The sequence below is a fragment of the Nothoprocta perdicaria genome, unplaced genomic scaffold (assembly GCF_003342845.1).
Source record: "Nothoprocta perdicaria isolate Ctin4 unplaced genomic scaffold, notPer1 scaffold_77, whole genome shotgun sequence".
Lineage (NCBI taxonomy): Eukaryota > Metazoa > Chordata > Aves > Tinamiformes > Tinamidae > Nothoprocta > Nothoprocta perdicaria.
Window position 1 is genome coordinate 516,249 of NW_020456054.1, and position 22,536 is coordinate 538,784.

Here is a 22,536-nt window from a genome sequence, read left to right on the forward strand (position 1 = left end):
ATAAAGATTATGAGGAAAAACATCAAAACCCACCTATTAATGGGAGAAAAGGCAAGTTGATGATTATATTGTTAGTAAATTGTGGGTGTTTGAGTTATTTACTCTTTATTTGTTGCATGTGTGTGCATTGTTTTGTTCTAGTAGGTCAAAATTAGTACCTTCGTATATGTTCAATTTTATGTCTTGTTTTAACTATTGCACTTAAAAATGTTTTCAGCTGTGTTTTTAAAGTCTTTCTTGGAATGAAAAATAATTTTTACACTTAACACTAAAGATGTGATTTACATGTAGTCATGTGGCATATTTAGAATAAATGGGATAGTTTTTCTATTTTTGCTGAATCAGGAAATCCCAGTTACAGAATCAGCACTCCGGATGACTAGAGCTCTAGGACTGAACATACTCTGTATCTCAGACTTGTTGCACAGCTCTGATGTGATCTAAGGAGTTTAAGCTGACGCACAGATTTTCAGAATAAAGGAACCCTAGTCAAGGGAGTGATCCCAAGTGAACCTGCTTAACTCGTCTCCAGAATTATACATAGTTTTTTTTGAAAGACAAGGGTGTGGTTGACATGCCAGAGGAGTCTGTGGTCCTGCTGAGTGAGTTAAGCATCTTCCATCTAAGACTGTTTGGAATTCCTGGCAAATGAGACTTGTGCTTTGAATGCTTGAAATACTAAGCAGATGTCGTATAGACTCTCTGTTCCTCTTAGATCTAGACTTTGCCTAGAGACCCCAGCAGCTTCTAAAGAGTGATACTGAACCTGTGTTTTCTGTGCTCTGTGAGGGTACCTAGCATATTTACATGTGCTGTGAGAACTTAAGGAGAGTAATATTAGATTTTAATTAAATTCTAATTCAAACAAAGTTAAATTTAAGTAACACATTGAGCAATTGAGACTGCTCTAGTTGTAGGTGGACACATAATTGTAATCTTTCATTCTGAGAAAATGCTAAAGCAAAAGAAAAACACAAAAAAAGCAAAAGAAGACATAAAGCACCTATAAGATATAAATTCTCCAGACTCAAGAACATATATGCAGCTGAAATTATATATAAGTAACAATATGAATTTAGACCTGGAAATATGGCAGATGAGAAGGAGTCTAAATTACTCCAAACATTACCCTAAATAGCATTAACTTGGACTGATTTATACAACATATGAAGTGGCATCTTCTGAAATAATATCATAATACAAAGTAGCATTTCTAAAACTGCTACACCTCAATGTGGTGTCAGTTTGTCTCCTTTAAAGTATGATTRCAAATATAACATTTCTTAATGCTGAGAAATCACATTGGGGTTTTGCTGAGGACAAAGTGTGAATTTAAGTTTGAGTAATAAGAAAATGTACAAGTTATTAATTGGTAGTAGTGAATACTCTGAAGAAAGAAATAGATTGCTTTTCATCTTTCTGAAAGCCATTTTTGGAATGTTATTGGTTGGTTATTAAAACTAGTGGCTGGTTTTCAGAGTCACTTTTTCAGCTGATTACATTTTTACCATTTTAGTATTGTGCCATAAACGTCAAACTTAGCTGCACTTAGAGAGGGCAGAGCACCTGCAATGGCTTGCAGGGCTTTTCAGTGGTATGCATGGACACACACTGAGGAGCTGTCTGTCTCAAATTCCAGAAAACTTTGAAGATCTAAGCTAAGTGAATATGCCTTTCTAATAAAGTGCCCACAATTTACTTACTTTAATCCATGTGAATATTCTGAACTAGGAGGCTATGTGCTGTAAGTGACAAGATGTGCTGTCCAGCTTAACATTGCTCTAAACATGCTCGCCCACCTCAGGCTGAGGTCAAACATGGGAGCCTCAGCTTAAATGCAGCTCCCAAGTGAAAGAGGGAGAGGCTTAGGCTTCTTCCAGCTTTTTCCTGAGGATGCAGAAGCTGTTGGAGGCTTCTCAGGCAGCTCCCTAGAGCTGCTCCACAGTGCAGGCAGCTATACTAAGTGCCCTGATGGTAAGCTACCTCAAGGTCTAAATCAGGAGCATGAAAAGTAGTACACAAACTGCTAGAAAAAAATCAACAAGAAAAAAAAAAAGGCATAGTAAAGAAGCACTGCCATAGCAAAGGTGTAAGCAATACATTCCAGATATCAAAAAATATATACAAATCATGATTACATTTCAGAATTCTGTAAGTTCTGCGTGGGAATTTCCACTTCTACATTGCATGTGCTATGGGTGCATATGCTTATGTGCATAGATATGCAGAAAAAAACCCTAAAAACTGCACCATGCTAAAGGATTTGATATTCTGCAGGGTGCATCTGCAGCCTGTTTGCCTTGGCTTGCAGGCATGGAGCTTGCACAGGCTCCTGTGGGAACTCGGAATGCAAACTGACTGTGCAAAAGAGATGCAGAGCAGAAGCTTTCATTTTGTTCCTCGTATATATTAGCCATGACATCATCTGCTTTATTTAAATAGCTGCCAAATTCATTAATCATTGCATTCTGTGGATATTCTGGCTTGTCTTTTTGACGTTGGAGATAGCCATACCAGGTCTGACCAAAAGTTAGTTTACACAGTGCATGGTCCCCAGCAGGCCAAGTGCCCATGCCAGGGAGAGGGAATACCATAGGCATGTAATAGCGCTTATCTAGGAGACTGGACTCCCAGTCTCCTACCARATCTGCTTCAGAGATCCACAGAAACATGAGTAATGTCTTTGTAGTCTTTCCATCTTTGTCTTAAGCTTTCTTCTCCCCTTCTCTGCATGTAGCAGTCCCACCAACATAAACCTGCAGTACCTCACTGAATGGATGACCAAGTAGAGCTGCCCACCTGAGCTACTCAGATTTATTACTTATTATTACTTATTACCCATCCGTARTAAGCCCATGGGCCGGCTGGTTCGTACTCACTGCTAACGCGTTTCAGGCGTACAACCAGAAGAGGGAGCAAAACTGCCGTAGTTTAAAAACAGATGAGAAGATACAAAACCCAAATAAGCCTCCTCCAAACAGTCCTGGAAAGAAACTTTTGATAGTGACTGTGATATTTAAACACATTTAATTGAACATAAATATGCACATAGTTAATAACCATTATCTGACTGTATTTTTTTCTTCAGATTTATCTGGTACATTTAAGTGTTTCTATTGTTTCCCAAGGTTTAACAACTCTGTTTTYATATGGACAATAATATTTTGATTTTCAGTTAAGGTGGACTAYCACTTTACTAAGTATTATTGCAGCTAATACTCTCTTGTGAACTCGCTTGAGTGGTAGTACATCTATAGGTTACTTAAAGTAAGCAGATACTATAAAATTATTCCCCATGCAGAAGGATACGCTAGTATAGCACAGTAATAAAACTTTAGAACAGAACAGAACCAGTGGGGTTTGCAGGTAGGTATTGTGATGAGGTGAAACTGCTGCTTGATGACTAGGCTTGTTAAGTGATTTGCAGATACAGATAATTAACATAGCCTTAAGTCAATTTGAAGAAAATATTTCCAGAGTAAAGAAAGAAGCTAAAGTGCACTCTAATTTTTCTTACACTAGKAATGATGGAATGAAATATAACTGTATGGCAGTATTTTTATTGCCTACCTAATGACATTCATTAAAATTATTTTAATGTATTCCCACTGCAACCCCAGGGAGTGAAGTTTTTTGCAGAATATGCAGATCAGTAAAAAAGATGAAATCATAACAATAAGTAACGATGATATATCAGAAGCTTTATTGCAATGCTAACATTAGTTAAAGCCACAGTGTAAATGATGCTTATATAGCTATTTACAAACAACAACCTATTTAGTTTAAAATGCTGTTAACATATCCCAAAATTGTCTTGTTGATTTGGCTGAAATTTGCAAACCAGGTTCATGTGAAGTTGTGTGCATGTGCTGGGCATCTGACTCATAAAAATGGCAAGGGAGAGATACTGCCCCTGCCTTTGTATCATCCACATCTACTGTGGGATGTGAGACTCAAGTTCATTCATTTCACTCTCTGGAAGAAATACACATTGCCACATCTCACATGAATACTCCAAGCTCTGATGTATATAATGATTTTTCTGGATAATCTTCCAATGTATGGGAGAAAAAAAAAATCCTTCATGTGATCTGTGCTGTGTGAACAGGAGAGACTAAGAAATGGTGTCGTCAGATTCAGTGCAATCTTCTGGTACAATGTTACCTGGAGAGACTGGAGGTTTTGTTCCAAGTTTGTAAAGGAAGGGCTATATAAAATATATAAAAGCCTATAATATATAAAATATATAAAAGCCTGTAATATATAAAAAGTATATAAAAGCCTGTATAAAACTGTTTTTCCCTCTTCGTGGCTATTGAACCACAATCTAGTTCTTTTCAATAGGTGCATAACATCAGCCCCATTTTCCTGAGGCAGCTGAATATGTAGGAGCACCAGGCTAGCACAAAGCTTTCCTTGCTGGATATGTATAATTTGAAGCTGATTTTAATGCTGTCAGCAGCATGCTGGTGCTGCAAGGTGAGGGTGATTGGATCCACATATAACATAGTACATGTGGGCCCAGTCAGGTATCAYAACTTCAAGCCATTTGCCCTCCCTTAGTAGAGATTTGACACTGCTGGGAATATGTAGAGTCCATGTGGACTCTACAGATTGATGCCTCTTCCAAGTTTCTTAGGGACTTAGTTATGTAAATTAAAATTTGGATAACATGAATTCAGCCTTTCCTATAATAAGAATAAGTCTTTGCTAATTAATTCTTTCTTTTTGTATCCTTTGCCTGAGTATCTGGGTCAAACCATAATTTCTCAGCTTTTGAGAGCTTATCTCCACAATTCTAATGGCTTTCTATTGTGCTGCTTTGTATTCAATAAGCACTAGCCAAACTCACTTTTGACTCATTTTTGCAGTAGTTGTCACCATATATTATTAAGAATATGATTCCTTTCTAAGTAGTCATTAAAAATAGTTCTGAGGATTTTTTATTTGCAGGAAAAGATGACTGAATTAAGTATGTCCTAATGAAAAAACGAAGACGTTATGATGATCTAATTAAAAGTCTAAAGTTAGAAATGCACAGATAAAAAATGATTTGCAGAAAGTTTAGATACTGAAAAGAATTAAAAGCTGAGTGGGTTTAATCTAAAAATGGAAATTCAAATAAGTGAAAGCATATGAAAAAGAATTTCAAGCACAGGATAGCTGAGATACAATTTTGAGCTATGAGGGGCTATTATTGTCTGTGCTGCTGAGAAAAGAAAGGAGAGGGGGTAGTATTTGCAGAAGCAAACTCCACATCATTAGTATCTTGGTATTTTGCTGCATCATCATCTGCATTTTGCAGCATCATTCCTGTTCAGCTGCAACATTGCTGCTGCTAAGCAGATGTGGTTGGAAATTCAGAAAAACTGGGCATCTGCAGCTATTCTTACTATGCTGGTTCTGTGTTTTTAATATAGAATAGTCTAGAGAGAAATGTAAGAAATACTGCATTTTTACCTCTTCTGGGTGTACTGCAGTGCACCAAGCCCCCTCCCAAGGAACTCACTGTGCCTCTCAAGAGGGATTAGCCCACAACCAAGTCACATCCTGACATGTAGTGAGGAGACCAGGGCTCACAGTGGTGGCCTGGTGCCCTGTGGCATAAATTCAAATGATTGCATGCAATGGCTGTATCTTTACATACTGATGGGAAGAAATTTGAATCAGGGCCTCTGTCAAATCCTTATAGCCCCAAAGGTGCTTCAGATTACTGCAACATTTGACTCAAGAATCTTATTCTTTATGTTACCTGCGCAAATTCTTCAAGAATTCAAGTATTCAATAATTTTACATCTTTCCTTACTCAGAAATCAGAACTAGTTCTTGCAGCAGAAAACAGATTGAGTTCATTTGTGTGTATGAAGAAGAGTTAGGAAATGGTTATATATACATTTTTTCTTTAGATTCTTACCAAATATTTGCAAGTTTACAGGAAGCTTTGGTTAAAACAAGGGAATTGATAGAGGCTATTTAGAAAAAGAAAAAAAAAAAAAGAAAAAAAAAAGAGAGAAAAAAAGAAAAAGAGAAAAAGAGAGAAAAGAGAGAAAAAAAGATCTTAGAGACCAGTATATGCTTAACTAACTGGAGAGAATATGGGCAGCTCTGGTATTTAGTATTTTGCTTATTCATCAACATTTTTCAACATGTTTCTAGTTTGGCTCTCTTTGGTGAGCACAGCTTCTTTAGCTTTGAAAGACATGCAAAAATGGAAAATGAATTAGAAAATAGTGAAAGAAAAGTTAAATGTTGGACTGAATCTAATCAACTCATTGTTTTTTATGTCTAAGTTAAATGGAAACTACAACTAGCCAAAAATCCTGCAATATTACCTAAATCAATGAAACTTTTCACCTGATTTAAACTTGAACACTTTTGCTCTCCATATGCTCAATCCGAGAGTTGTTCTGCACTGCTGTTAAAATTAAAGTCATTTGAATTCAGCTTTGATACCCTGTGAGGAAAATTAAAGCTATAGAGGCATGGTTATTTGAAGCCTTCCTGAGAACACTTACCCATTCATGTAGTTTAGTATAGAACTAAAAAATCACTTGTGTTGCTTTGTTGTTTTATAATGTTTTTTACTTTTTTAAGGCTAAGTATTCAAAGAGTTGTACTTTTATATATAGCCCATATATAAGTAGTTAATATTTACTTACATAATATATGTATTTGTATATATAAAGTATCGTATTTTTATTTTATTTTTATCTCATCATGCTTATCACTTCTAGTGTGTTCACAGCAGTGCTTTTGGAGTACCCAGAAGTGGGTTAACCATTTTTCTGAAAAAACAGGTATAAACACAAATGAAACTACTTGAATCTCAGAAGGATTGCAAGGCCAAAAAAGCTTTTCTTTCGAGCTACGATAAGTGGTTTTTGTGACTGACTGAGCTATAGTTTCTAGGTTCAGAACCAAATAGGGATTTTGAGAAGAAACTGAGAAGGTCCCATCTTCTAAAGCTACTATAAAACTAGCATGAAAGTCACTCTCGAACTCCTCATGTCCCTTAATACTTAGACTGTTTGTTATATAGTGTGACAAAATTCAGTGCTTGAAATTACTTTCTGCTGCTACTTGTTATCTTGCTTCAAATATTTTCAGAATTTTACCTAATCATTGTCTAACATCATCTTCTTCCAGCGGTGATTATTCTTTAAAATCAGAGGTAGTTGGTTAAGGTTGGGGATTTCTTTGTATGTCGCTAATAAAACACTTCAGGATTTGTCTAAGAAAAAAAGGTAGCTTAGCATAATTTTAAAAAAATACTAATCATGCATATATTCATATATATTTCTACAATTTGGAAAAAGAATGTTCCTTTTGAAGTTCCCTATTTTGTGCTACACATAGTACTTCAAAGGCAAAGTCTTCATTTCAGCATGCATGTCTGTGGTGTCATAAAATCATTATGTGGACAGTTATATTATGTAGTACTTGATGCAAGCAATTCCACCAAAAATCAAAGTCACCTTTCACAGGACAAAAACTTTTCAGCAAGGTTTCTTACCGGAATTATGATCCAAAAAACTTATCCTTAACAAATTCACTAAATATATGGGATCTTCCTCTATGTTCATGTCAATATTGGAAATGTGAATTTTGTATTTAGCAACGTCTAGCATTTACTGTTACACATCTTCCTGAGTTTAGAATCCTGTATGGATATTTTTATATGGGTATGGTAGTATGCTATAATTTGGTAAAAAAGCGTTTGTTTCCATTTCCTAGAGCATAAATTGGGAACATCAGAAAATCTGATACTTTACTGCTATAGATTTTACTAGGACCTATAATATGAAAATATTTAGTTATGTCTGTATGCAAACCATGCATAATATAGTAAGGACCTACCTGGAAAAATCTCTTGTGTGTGTTCTGTGAACACTCACTGAAGAATAGAGGAAAACAAATTACAATCCAGCTAATTGAAAACAGTTGTGTAAATTTGCTGAAGCTATTAGTACTATCACTATGATTAATTTGAGCATTAAGCAGATACCAATAGAAACTGAGAGATTTAGTGATTTCATTTAGTTCAAACAATGCAATAGTCTTGAACTCTTTCTTCATATGTGCTACTGTTGCCTTTAAAACTACTTGGACCTCAAAAATCAAATTATGGCTTATCTGAAGCACAAATTCTGTTATTTCACCTGTAGATGCCCCTTCAATGTTAAAGCTGTTGTTTCGGAGGTTCATCAGATTCTAGAGGAAAGAGTTGCACAAACCTGCGGAGGAAAGAACACAAGTAATTTGTTCCTGAATCTGTCATTAATTATAATATTGATACATGCTCTTGTTTTTTATGCTGGACACAGTGTAATTACTGATTGTCCCAGGTGCTTCTCATTGACTAATACATTTCCCTTGCCAGAGTAGGAGCAAAGCACTTTTAGACCTTTGTTGCTCATTTCTCATTTCTAACTGCCTCTCACTAGTGCTGTTTATGCACTGTATTCAGTGACTTAAATAGAAGATGCTTATACCACCCTTGGGGCAGGACCACGACACAGGATTTCCCAACATAGAAGTGTCTTCCTCACTGGAATACAACATCCATCTTTCATATTTTCTTCCTGGCCCAATGAGTCGATTCAAAATAAAATGAAGTTTAGGGACCAACCTGTCAGCTGATAAGGCCAGATGTAGTAGTTATGACATGAGATAGCATGATAAGGAGTCTAAAACCTATAATGTTATGCTAACCACCCTGTTTTCTAAAGAGGGAGACTTGTAGTTTAAGAATATCTAATAATCTAGAAAAATGAATTTCTTTTTGGAGCCAAGTATATATATGCTTCCATTCATAGCTCTTTTACTGAGTTGTTAAGTCAGATAATGCTAGTTACGGTGTATAGGGTCAGTAAGGTTTTTTTCTTGTTATAGGGTATGCACCAAGTGACATATTTTGCATAATACTGAAAGAAAATCTAATCTCAGTTCTAAAAAGAAGCCTGACCTAGTTTTACCTTAAATATTTCTGAGAATAGAATGCAACTCAGTTCATTGTTAAAAATATGTGTTCAATTTAGAAATAAACCTACATGATTGATGTTTCAGTTTTTACTTTGTTTGTTTGAATTATATCTTTGCAAAGCCTTTTTTACAGATATAATTTTGTTCAATGCATTTTTTTAAATTCACAGCAAGACAAAAATGTTTTATGTATCTTTAGAATATAAAATCTTATCTTTTAAAAATGGAATAAACATGTGCAAATAGCATCATGTTTTTCACTTCAGATTATTTAGTTTAGCAGAGAGAGAACAAGATATTTACATCGATATTACATAGATTATACTTACATAGATAATACATACACGTTAACCTACACATAGTGTGTTCTGTTCTGCGTTTATGTTATTAACTAATTCTTTTCACCACAGGCCTTGAAATTAAAGAATTAAAATAAATTTTGACAGGGTAATAATATATATTTATTTACATCAAATTTGTCCCAAGTGATATTAGGTGTTTCATAAATGTAAGTTACATAATATTTCTGATTTTTTTTTTTTTTGGTTTACGCTAGAAGTTACATGGGAGGACCAGCAGAAAAAGGTGAATGGTACAATAACTGATGACAAACCATTGCCGAAAAAGAAACACCATTCTGAGCCAGGTTTGTCAGGGTTTGGAAAACCACATGAAAGCATGAGACTATAAAAACACATTTCATGCTTTTGTAATGCGTGTGTGCTTGATGTACCTTACCTTTTTTTTTTTTTTTTTTTCTCCACTTTGGTGTGAAATTTCTAGTATGTAGAGATCATTTAGATTAGTGTTGTATACATTTTGTTTTAGAAAAGCAAAAATAGGCCTGCTTTTGTAAGCAATTGTTTTAGAATGCACATGCATTAGAAAAGAAGTATTTTGGCTTACTGTTAGATTTAGCTTGCTTTTTAGTTTGAGTTTGGTATTGGTTTATTTGTGTGCTCAAGCCTCAGGACTCCAAGTATGAGTTATGCTGAATCCTATTTAGCCAACCAAACCGAGGTAAATATTGCACGCAAGGTGGGAAATTATCTTTCCACATCTTGAATATAAAATCTTCCTGGCACCATTGCATACAGCACAAATCACAGTCTGACATCATTTTTTATCACGAGCTGATGCGTGTAMCTCTGTTTAGTCTGGAGTGATGAAATCGAAACAAATCCTTTCTCAGTCCTGTACGTGAGTGAATTTTGTCTTTAACTAAACGCTTTCACAAACTTCCTTCCATGTCAACTATAAAGTCCAATTCTTTAATTGAAGCTGAAGACAGCTTCATTATTATAAAGGTGTAGCAACAAAATACAAGTCAAATAATAATAAATGCAGTCTATTTCTCTCCTGTGAATGAGACAGTGAAATGTCCTGGTCACACTCCYGAATCCACGTGCAAGAAGCCTGAGGACGTCATGGTGATGAGCAAAGTGTGAGGAATGGAACAGAACAGAGCAGAAAAGACTGKGCTAGACTGCAGGCTTGATGCTGAGTGGGAATTTTTCTTTTACAAGAATATTTGCATATGATTTGGGTCATGAGGCTGCAAATCTCCTTTTCCTTTAGTTGTATTAGTTGTCTCACTCTTTTAATATGTTTTTTCCTACTCACACAAGTAAGAATCGGTATGCCATTTAGATGCCATATATGCCATCTAAATTAGTGCTGTAATCTCCAGTTTTAGGCTTACTTACCCACCTACCTTATCAAAGTTTCTTGCTGACACTAGACTGCTGTGCAGCTTCAAGTGCACAAGTCAGGACTGAAGAAGAGCAGCAAAATCCAGACTTACGCTGTAATTTAGGAATTAGCGAGTGCAGATCAGACCTAAAATTGAATTCCCCGTTCTCTGAGTTTTTATATGGATTAGAGGAAGTTACAGGATAAAGAAGTATGGCTTCTAAGTGCTAGGCTCAGATTGTAGGTGTTTCTGTTCCTTCTCCTCAAGCTGAGGGGTTTACCCGTTGCACTGCAGGGTCAGACAGGTAGGTGTGGAAATCTTTGCTGTTGCCTTCCTAGGGTCAGTCCAGCAGAATAGGGCCTCAATTCAGAGTTTTCTCTTATGAGATAGCTAGTATGATCATCATCTCCATCTCCCAGTTGAATACCTATGCCACCGTATTATTTATAGGCAGATGGCCTATCCATAGTAAAAAGTAAAGATTATTAGGACCTCTTTCCCTGTTTTTAGAAGAAGGAGCCAKATTTTATTAAATGCCTATTCTCAGGACACTCTCTGTTTTGGGTCATGAGTGAAATCTTGTAAGGCAAGAAAACAGGTGGCAGCATTGGAATGGGAAACTGGGCAATAAGAAGCTGCCATTTTAGGAAACATTCTTTATATCAGAACAGTATTTATGTGATTTCTAGCTGTTTTTTTCCCTCAGGAACAGTATTGCTGATCTCTGGTATTACAGAGAATACACAGAGGTGGTTTGAAAGCCACAGTCACAATTGCCAGACCCTAGAATAGATAGAATTGRGTAAAATGTTTTATTCTGCACTCCACAGTCCTAGGCTTTCCTGTGAGGGCTGATTGTKGGGACTGAAGAGCTTAAAACCTGCTCTAAATACCCTCTGTGCAGGATTGTGTTTACCATCATCTGAGAATGATCTAAGTGTCCTGTTTGCACAGAAAATGGCAAAGAAATGCTAGGACAGTTTCCTTTTGCTGCAGTCGACACTCTACTGAGGAGCAGGGAAGGATACAGGCAACTCATCTTGCTTGTGCCCTGATTTTGTGGCCTTTACATGCRGAAGGTTTTCTACTATAGCCTACTTTGTATATATGCACTTTTTAAGTTCAGTTTTCTTTTGAGAATATACTATAGCCAGTCATATCGATGAGCCCATGGCAGTATTACAGTTAACCAAGTCCGTGAGAAAACCTCAGGTTCTGATTACATAAAGATACTGAGTGAAGAACCAAGACAGTGCAAGCAAATGCTACATAAAATCATAAATAACTCATACAAGTAATTCCAAGTAACAAGAAAAACTATGATGCTGCTGAACCAGAGGGAGCTTTAAAAACMAGATATATATGTGACTAGAACTGAGATTAGCAAATTTATTGGAGGACAATTTAAGGTCATTAAATGCAGTAGTAAARTGTTTCTTATGGTTCAGGCATTACCATAGAAGATGATAAAATGCAAATGCTTTGCAGGCTCGGAAGGGCAAAGCTGCAGCATCACAGATGAGCTCCACATCAGAATTCAAGGCATGGGGAGCGTGTGCCCTTCCTTTGGCCAATGTCAGTGCTCTGAGAGAGCCTGTGGAATGCTTATTTCTTCCTACCCAAACTGCTTAACACTTTGTATTTTAAACAGTCCTGCCTCTGAGCTGACATAGATAATTTATAAAGGAAAGAGAATAAAACTTTACTTCAAAAATAAAATATAAAAAGACTAAGCATTTTCACCTTTTCATATGCTGCCATAAGAAGACAAGTTGGAAAATGAATAAGCTATGAGTAAAGAGCAAGGATTCTGTATAGAGGATTGCTGAAAAYGCACTTTTTCTTAGATTAGTAATTTTCAGATTAGTAATTTTAGTAATTTTCATCTAGTATCATGTTTGATGAACCCATCAAATTTATCTAAGGAGAAAACACACAGTGGCCACTAAGGAAGGGATATTCATTTCTATTTCATTTAATTTGTTTTTGAAGTGTACCATCTGTGTGACAATGCAGAGTTTGGAGTCGGAATGCAGCCTAACAAACTGTATCTGCATCCACAGAAGTTATAGGTGATGCAGAACTACTCACCTGAGATAATAAAAGAAAATATTACTTTTTTTTTCTCCTGATTTTCAAACTTGGGGCCAGCAGTTTTGATGGTTTTCATCTGCTTGCCAGAATGATTTCATTATTATTGCCTGTTGAAAAGATTGCAGTGTTATCAAATATACAACGCTTACTCTAGAAACTTAATTTCTAAGCAATAGTTGAAGAGTACAACCATGGGAAAGTGTTGATAAATATTTTAATATGATTAACCAAAAGGAGACAGATTATTGAAATGGATTTATACATCTCAGAGTGGAATGAAACAAAATGAAATACTTGTGTAATAACTTGGGGGAAAGCAATATTTCTTCAACAGAGTACTAAAAKTTTAGAGGAATCACAGGAATGGTAAGTTTTACACATAAGACAAAGTTAATGCATGCCTACAGATGTTAAGTGTTTTATATATGCTGGTTGCGTTTTAATTAGAAAGGAATAGTGGGTAGTTACATGGAACATTTTTTTTTTCTTTTTTTTCTGGGTGGGAACAATCCTTAACTGTACACAAAAAGGGTCTTCCAGAAATAGATTTTAATGTGACTACTGSAGGTTTATAGTTTATGTGTGTAATGCCGTGGCATCCACAGAAGTAGTAAACCACAGTCAAAGGAAGAGGTGATTATTTTAAGAAGTATTTAGCCACTATCAGAAGTACAAAAATATAAATGGGAGATATGATTGGACATGGGGAGTGAGTGATGCTGGAAAAGACAAAGTAATGTTGAGAGGATGTTCAAAGAGCAGAAATAATTAGCATGTCATGTAAATGGTATTATGAGGACTGGACAATTCAGGAGCTATCRCTAACCAAGAAGGCTAATGGAAGTAACTGCAGAATTAAGAAAATAATCTGCATTACCAGAATCTTACCTAAACTCCTTTTCACTTTTGTGAATAGGAGCAGTGAGAAGCAGAGCAAGTCGGAGTGTAGTTCATCATCGCTGAGGGGGAAATGTGAGTGGGCAGTGGAACAGATTTTAAAAGCAACAGATTGGGAAAGGAATAAAGTCCTTGGCAATGGTGCAAGGGTCTGAGTACTGTGGTAGTGCTAGGGAGAAGTTATACAAAAGGATCTTATGAAGATGCCATGGGGTCTGAAAGGCAGTGAAGTGAATAACATTTACAGAAGGAGCTACATGTTACTTGCCATGTCRAATCTATGAGGATCATTTAATAGTAAGAAATTATGTGGATTGACAGTATGACATGAATATTTGTTCTGTTGAAAACCCATGAGTGTTTCCACACTTCATAGTATTTTCCTTGCCATTAGCAAGCAGTGAATTTAAAATAGATACTCCTCATGTATTTATTTATTTTGAAATTTACTTTGATTTCCGTCAATACCATTTTAAACATCAGTACCTCTAATTTGTACCAAAGGGAAAATGAAATTGAACTAAAGTGGTAGAGATTTCTTGTAACTAAAAGAGGTATCTAAGCAGATAGGAATTGCAATCCAGGTGTGAGCAGAGTATGAGTGTTGTCAGATATTGTGCTTCAGTATCTCAGCCTCATTGCATGAAGTTACAAAGGAGTTTCTTGCCATTTGCAACAAATCACAAACAGTAAAGTGGTCTGAAAATGCCTATCCAACCACATACCATTTTGAGTATAGCTTTTTGCCACCTTTTTGTTTTTCAGAAACCGTTCGTGTATATTGTTTTCTCTTGGGCAAACTGACTTTGTAGGTGGTGAAATGTACTGACACCATTAGGATGAGAATAGGTTTAAAATAGGAAGATACTTGWTTTAAGCTAATCTGTCCTTTATTGATGATAGAAGGTCAAATCAAATRCACTTGTGAAATAGAATTAGTGTTTGGTTACCTACTCAGCTAACATTAGAGAGATTCTTGATTTTCTTTTTTTATTATCTCGCCAGGCTTTATAGTATTTCAATTGAGCATGTAACTGTAATTCATTAATATTTTGAAAATTGACTGTTTTGTCATTTTCTCTTTCTAAATAAAATAAAAATTTGAACTCAGAGAAGAAATCATAACAGCTATATCTTTGACTTCCTCATTTACCTTTTGAGACATAAAAAGTAATGCAATCCCCATGYCTTCTTATGCCTTATACTGTTCACACTACTGATTTGATTTCTTCTTGGATGTTGTTTTCCTCCATTTTCTCTATTGTTTTTATCTCTAGGTAGAAATATCCCACAGTTTCCATGTTTTTATCRTCTTTACCTAGCATATATTCCTGAGTTGCAAAATAAAATATCTTGCTTCTGTCTTTACTGTAACCATGTTTTATATCCTAATCCTCTGCTTATTCTTTTGAGGAAAAATGCCRTTTTCTCTCTAGTGTGAAGTTGTGATGGCTTTTGATTGAAATTACACTTAAAGATAAAGAATGCAGCTTCAACTCTTGGGGAATAATCTTCAAAAAATTTAGAAGTGTGCATGGGGTTCTGTAACTACAGAAAGCATAGATATAACTTACTCCTGTTGAAGAAGATTATGGATGATTGATTTTCTTCGTACTTCAGTGGACTCAAGTGGTTAGATGTTCATTCTACAGCTTCTTTTGATGATTATGTCTGCTCTTAACTATTTTGCAGTCTGCTCTTATCTCTGTCCTTAGCAGCTCAGAGTTTGAATGGTGTCAGTTTGAATGGGTCATGTTTTAAGATATTGCCTATTTGATTTTGCATGTCTTATTGTATGAAGAGTGTCAGAAAATGAAGCTTTTCAAATCTGGAAACCACAGAAATTTGTGAGGTCATAAATACAGCAAAGGATCTTTGTTTTTAAGAAAAAAAGAAATTCACGAAAGCCTTGGGATAAAAAACTTCCATTGCTTTGGCCTATGCAACCCTGCGCAGGGTGTATTTGCTATGTACATTTCAAGTATGGTTGTTKCTATATTGGGTTCCTAAATACTTTTGTTTGATAACTGGCATTACTTCCAATGAAAATTTCTGTGTGAAAGCATGATAAAATACTGGGTATTTCTTTGGTTTTATTCGAACTTGCAGTACTATAGCTGGTTTTCATTTACTTCGTAAGTTCATTCGCTGAGGGAGTCTCCCTTGTTTCTAAATCAGCAGATAATGCCCTTACACATCACGTTCTCCTACGTCAAGGTGAACAATTGATCCAAACAAATGCTAGTTCCCCAGCAAAGCAATAACTTTGCAAATGAAGGCTGCCTACTAGCATTATGGAAATTTAATAGAATTTTATGCCACGGTTTTGTTCTCAGATTTTAGTACATTTCCGTCAACAAAGATCTGATCTAATAGATTGAAAGCTGCAGAGTTGGAAAGATTTAAAACTCTTGTTGTGGCTTGTATGTGGGATATGTGGCATGGTTTCTTAATCAGGAGATTGATTCATAGAAGAGCTATTGTGTCTAAGGTAATAGGGCTATTAGTACTTCCTTATCATCATTAATTGCAAGAAGTTGATGCAATAACTATGCCACAAATTCTACTAATTCATAAATATTTGCAGCAATTAACATAAAAAATATTGAAAGGAGCAAATTTTGGGAGGTGAAGTATCAACTGAACTATATCCACAATGAAAAAACAATGAAAAAATTATCCTTTATTTCCTCCTCTGGCTTGTATTAAAATTAGTATTCTCATACCTTTTTTACAGTCAAAAATATTTTGCTTGGCTCTTTGCTAATTTTTCTTTTGGTAACAAATAATTTGCATGAGAGATTTTAAAACTGCAGTTTGTAAAATATTACTGATAAAATTGATTTACAGCCAGATACTGGTCATCCTTGTATCCATATTAAGTCCTACTGGCCATGCTGGAACTCCTTGTGATTGGTTGCATTACGGTATCCCAGGCCATTTTCTTAGTGGAAAATAATTTTAAACATCTTTTGACTCCTTCTAAGAAAGAATCTAAATGGGAATAAATGTCTCAAAGAAATGCATACTTAAGTTAAAAATATTAAATGGAATATAAGGAAGATGTGACATTCATGTGACTTCTTTGAGTAGGACTACAAGACAATGATAGAACTGTTGCCTTCAGGATTATAGACATATCATAGAAAAGATATTTGTAAGTTTAAGCTCTGGTGATAATAATAGTGAATGATTTATTTATTTATTTAACAGTTATAGCAATTATAGCCACACTGTATTAGTACAGGCTATGTAACATCAAAGAAAAGTCAGTCTTTCCGTTTACATTTTTATATTTCATTATAATGAAATATAATGAATGATTCATTTGATTTGCCCAGATAAAAAGATGTTTATACAGAATTACTGCTTTTTTTTAGATATGTGAACACGTAACATCCTTTGTCAAAGCTGTCTCATATATATATATATATATGTATATATATACATATATATATATTGTAGAGCACTTAGCTGTGATCATTCTCTAAGAATTTGTTTTTGCCTAAAAATGCATTCTGAATACATATGTTACAGGCTTTTTGTTTTCTTGTTTTACAACAAAGTTTGGGTACAATCTTGGCATTTGGTAGTAGATGAAGATTACAGTCTGYCAGCTCTAAAATAAAACAGTTTAACTATAGAACACAGTGGTCATTGGTGGAAATTTAGTATTATCTCTAGTCTAATTTTATTAGTTTATCTTCCTTACTGTGATTTAGATTTTTCATGTTATCTTGATATTGGCTATAAAACATAGGAATAAGATTATATCATATTTTTGTAACATCCAAACTTCTCTTAATTCTTAATAACCRTTAGTATTAATGAATTATGAGCAACGTTTTGTGACTCACTGCAAGCAGGAATCATATTAGAGCTTACGTTTTTTTCTTTTCATTTCTGACACTTTCTGGAAGAAGACGTTTATTTTGTTAACATTGGTAGCTTCGCAGTTCTTTGTAATGATTCATTTGAAGATGAATTCCTTCATTCTTTTGCTAAAATAGATGTTCGGTACAGAAAGTGACACTGCCCTGCAGATGTTYTCCCTGTCTGAAATGGCAGTGTGTGTTTTGAATGTAAAGTAATAAAGCAAGTAATGAGACGGTTGCTTTGAACTTTGAACTTGCATGCRTTTCTTGTAACTTAGATTTCTGCAGGCTGTGGGTGACATTTGGTTCTGAACAAAGTATCTGCTGAATTGACCATGAGAGTTACTAGCTGTCCATTCCCTTTTCTCACATGTGGTGTTTTGGTCTCGGCACGGTTGCCAGTGGCAGTGTGTTGCTCTAACGCAGTCCTTTCCAGAGTGTGTTATGTGGATGCTGAAATTCCCCGCCGTGTATATCCTTTTCTGAACAATCTGTTTCCTTTTTGTTTTCCATTTTGGATATGTGAAGATTGGGTTCAGCACAAATTAAAGCAATTAAATAGTTGGTATATGACAATAGTACACTTCCCAATGGTGACCTTAAACTGGATGTTTAATAAGAAGAAGAAAAACATGGTACTTGCATTCAAGTAGATAACATTCCAAAAAGTTGGTGGTTATGAATTAGAATTTATCCASTAGTTAACATACCTTTTACCATCCAGGTTTTTCTTCAGCTCCATTCCAAGGATTGACTTTGCTGTCAGTTTTAACATTTGTTATTTCCTCAGCTCTTATACTAACCCTGTCTTTACTGTTCTTTTCTCAACAACAGTAGCCTAACTCCTTTTTCTTCAGCTCTCTTTTTTTCTTCTGCTGTCTCTGGGTTTTTCTTTCTTTCCTCACTTACTAACTCTGCCCTACAGACCTCTCTCTCTAAGACAATTTTTGGCCCTTTCCCTCAGTGTCAGTTCTAACCTTCTGAACATCCTCTCACGCCCATCTCCTTTGTCTATGTCTGTCCATTACACGGTGTGATCACAGAAGAAGCGGAATCACCAAGGAGAAGAAACTCAGGTCTGTCCCTTCTACTGCTTTTCTCTGTGTTATATTTTCGTTTTACCTTTCCTATAGATTTTATCATAGCTCACTTCACATACTTTTCCCTCTCTCTTTTCCCTCCTAAGTATATTTAAACAATTCGTGTGAATTGAGTTGTAGATAGAATGTTTAGCTAATTTTTATTACCTGTAAGATATGTGTTCTACAAAAAGTAAGTGTTAAATGCCGAYTCATGATATGTGTGTTATATCTTAAGACTTTAAAGCGATTAGACTTTTCTCAGTGCTTATTTCCCATYTCCGTTATCTGTGTATTAGCCTCTAAGCTTCCAGCTAGCACATGCRGTCTATATAATCTGTTTTATTATTGCATCTGATAACTACGGATGCAAGATGCTACAGAACTTATGGGAACAGATATAGCAGTTTATATTTCACCTTGGGGAGGTTATAATTTGAGAACTGAATAATTTCATTAATTCCATTTCATGCGCTGCAATCTCAAGCTTAGCTCCATTTGAACAAAACATTGAGATTAGAGGTAGAAATATTAATTAACAGAAACTATTCTGTCATACCAAAAAATATATAACATAAGGATGTGATGACAAAAGACAGAGATGCCAAAATATTAAAGGAGATCTAATTTGTCTATGTTGTTCATGGCTTAGCTTTTTTTCGTATTGTATATTACTGTGCTTTTTTTAAATTTTCATCTTTCTTGTATTTTTTTCAATCTGACAGATTTTCCATTTAATTACTGAGTTTTGTCCAAGGAATTAGACGCTTTTATTTGTTCTGCTGGCACAGAATTAATGTTTAATAAAGCATTCTAGCACTGAAAATACATAAGCTGTTCGTGCTTGCCCTGCTTGTTCAATCATGTTTGTCAGAACAATAAAGAAATGCCCCATATTTATTTAAAGGTTTTACCATTATTTTTTCAAAACTGTGATTTATTCTCTTGTGCCACTATTATTGTCCCAACAAATTAAAGAATTAGGATGCCATTTAGCTTCTAAAATCTGAAGTAGTCTGTGGTGTTCTTTGCCTCATTCGTAGGTAGTATTTGGTCAATTGTTTCTGTATTTCCTCTGCTAGGGCTATGGACACTTGGCATCTTTGTTACTACTCTTGTCATAATCCCATAGAGTTAGAGGTTATCTTTTAGGAACCTTGCAGACTTTTCTTTTTTTTTTGCTTTTACCTTTGTGACTTCCTATTTTACACATTTCAGTTTGAGGCACTCTGACCCCCCTGTGTGGATACCTGAAGTCAAGACTGACATTTCTGAAAGAGACATTCCAGTTTCTTTAGAGTTTTCTTTAGAAAGAATGATAAAAATGAAAATGTGGAATAAATTTACAGATTTCCTTAGAAAATGCTTTTCACAGTATTTGTCATGCTACCAAACACTGAGGTGAAGAACTAGCAATTGGTATTARGCGTTATAAGACTAAGAAATATTGTGAAGCTAAGTATATGAATAAATAAGTATTGTTATGAAATAAAAATATTTTTCAGTTTGGACATTATCATGTTTCATAGCAAAAATAACAGAATTTTATTCACTGAAAGATATCTAAGATATAGAACCCCTATAAGAGTGCTCACCTGCCAAAGAACCACAGTCATTAATTGGAGAAATTTCTTTTCACCAATGACACTATTCAGACTAAACAGTTACCACAGTGCCAACAAATTGCAACAAATGCTTATTGTGGTCTTCAAGCATTTGAGATATGGAAAAACATTTTTGGAATTGGAAAACTARTGTTGACCTAGATGTGAGCCGACACAAGTAACTAATCACTGAATCAATGGAAAAGCTGTTTTTGTGACAGTGTAAGTACACACAACATACAGGTAGCATAAATAATGCTAGTGAATTAATTCTAGTTTTATTCTAGGGTGGGAAGGGGTGCTGCCCAGTCATTGCTGCTTTTTATGAGTAGATAGATTGAACTTAGAAGATGGAGTAGCTGGAAGTGCTCAGTTCTTGAAGGGGAATGAAAAGCAGGAAAACARAGATGCCAGCTCTTTTCTAGGGCATAAGGATTAGGCCACTTTGTCTCATGTAAGCAGGATTTATTGGATTTTTTTCCTAACTTAGAGAATAAAACTCTGATAAGGAAAKGGTTTTGAAATACAACTTTTTCTGGGTTGCAGCATTTGTCAGAAATGTATTTTTTTTGAAGTAGTCTAGTTTCTGGAGACATTACCTACTAGAACTAAAAGCCATATTAGAAGATTTGTGACCAAATTGCAAGAACTGGCAGCACTGGGCAGTGGAGGGCCAAACAGTGGAAGAGTCTGGCAAAAAGACTGCTGGAAGAGGCAAGTGCAAATAATTCTTATGAYTGACAGAATTTAGCACATGCAGTGGAATTAAGAGAAGCCCAGTTCTTTAGAGGGGGCCTTATCTCAAAGTACCAGGAGAGGTTTCCCAAGAGGGAATTTACTACCCTTGATAAAGAGCATTAACCCCATATGTTTAGCTTAATATTATAATGACCACTCAGTGACACACTTTGCCTTAGAAAGGAGAGCATAATTATATGGAAATGGACTAGAACATATAAAAATTTTAACAGCAAATTTTGCTAGTAATTCTCCCTAGTCTTGCATGAAAGCGCATGCTCTACTATTGGTTTTGTGCTCGTTGCTTACATGGTTCATCACGTATCTGATTACCGAGATGCTAATGAAGGTTTCTTGTGTTCTTTGGATGGCTGAAGAATCTCTGTTAACAGGTGTTTGCTTTTCTGGAAGCAAAGGCATAGTTATCATCAAGTGTTTCTGCCTATGTTTTGAAGTGGCTATATCAGAATATGAAATATTCTGTGGTTATGCTGGGGAGTGTATTAAGTGATGGGAAATCTGAGGACCTTACATGCTCAATAAGCAGAGTATTGGAGAGTGAAACAATAAGACTGTGCTCAAGCTTTTGTGAGGACGACAGATTATTATTTATCACAGAGCTGATCTGAATGTATTTTTATGAGGACAGATCAGCCCACTGACCACACAGATGTTTTTCTGTTACATTTTCAAAATCGATGACATATCGTTTGGCTATGGAGGATAGGTCAGAGTTCTTGGGGAAACTGAAGTGGATTGGTTTAGCCAGCAGTAGTCGTATTGCTCTTTAACTCCTTATCCCTTGTGAGATCTCAGTGCTCTTCAAAGCCATCAAAATGTAGGTATACCTTTCTATCAGGTAGCAAGTAGGACAAACATTGTAGGGGACCCTGTAGAAGGGCAAGTGCACCATATAAAAATAGGTCATATCCCTAATTATTATTTTARTGGACATGCAGAACAGAGAAAACTTTCAGGCTTATTTGAAAGGACCTTTGTCCTTTGCCAGCTGACCTGGTCAGGACATCAGCGCTCAGTGGTGAGGACCTGAGCTGACCCTGTCTGTTCATGAAATTATGATGCTAGGGATTCATTAACTTTCCTGTCTAGATCACCACACTATCTTATTCAACTCTTTTGCTCAGCAGTGCCATGTGTTCTGCAAATAATGTGAAATAACATTGCTAACATGGTTTAAGCATTGTGTTCCCAATTCCTTTAATTGGTGAGAAATGTCCCCCGGCTTTCAGTCATTGTTTAGCGTATAAGTCTGAAGCCAAGAGGAATTAAAAAAAAATGACATACAATTCTCAAATAGAAAACAGGAATGTAAAGGCATGCTCCCCCAGTAGGAATCTGGCTCACTGAAATCATCTTCATTCTAGCATTCCTTTTTAAGGGCAATAATTGACACTTGTCTTATTTAAACTGTAACTTAAAAACACTTAAAATTGCTTCAATTCTTGTGCAGAGTGTTGTTTTTTTTGTTGTTTTTTTTTTTTTTTTTCTTGTTCCACATTTGTCTTTTCATCCAGAGTGTGATGTGAATCATGCACTTCTTGGAAAGGCCTTGC

The 22,536-nt window shown here is 35.5% G+C and overlaps 1 protein-coding gene across 13 annotated transcripts in view; it reads left to right on the top strand.

The window, feature by feature from the left end:
- Positions 1-22,536, top strand: part of RIMS2 (regulating synaptic membrane exocytosis 2) — a 340,555-nt gene that overhangs the window by 225,970 nt on the left and 92,049 nt on the right. For 2 of the 13 annotated variants that reach the window (XM_026051621.1, XM_026051622.1), the window contains exon 17: positions 18,585-18,617. The exons of the other annotated variants lie outside the window; for them this stretch is intronic. In XM_026051621.1, the coding sequence (XP_025907406.1) occupies positions 18,585-18,617 (33 nt within the window). The remainder of the gene's footprint in view (positions 1-18,584; positions 18,618-22,536) is intronic. 13 annotated transcript variants of the gene reach the window in all.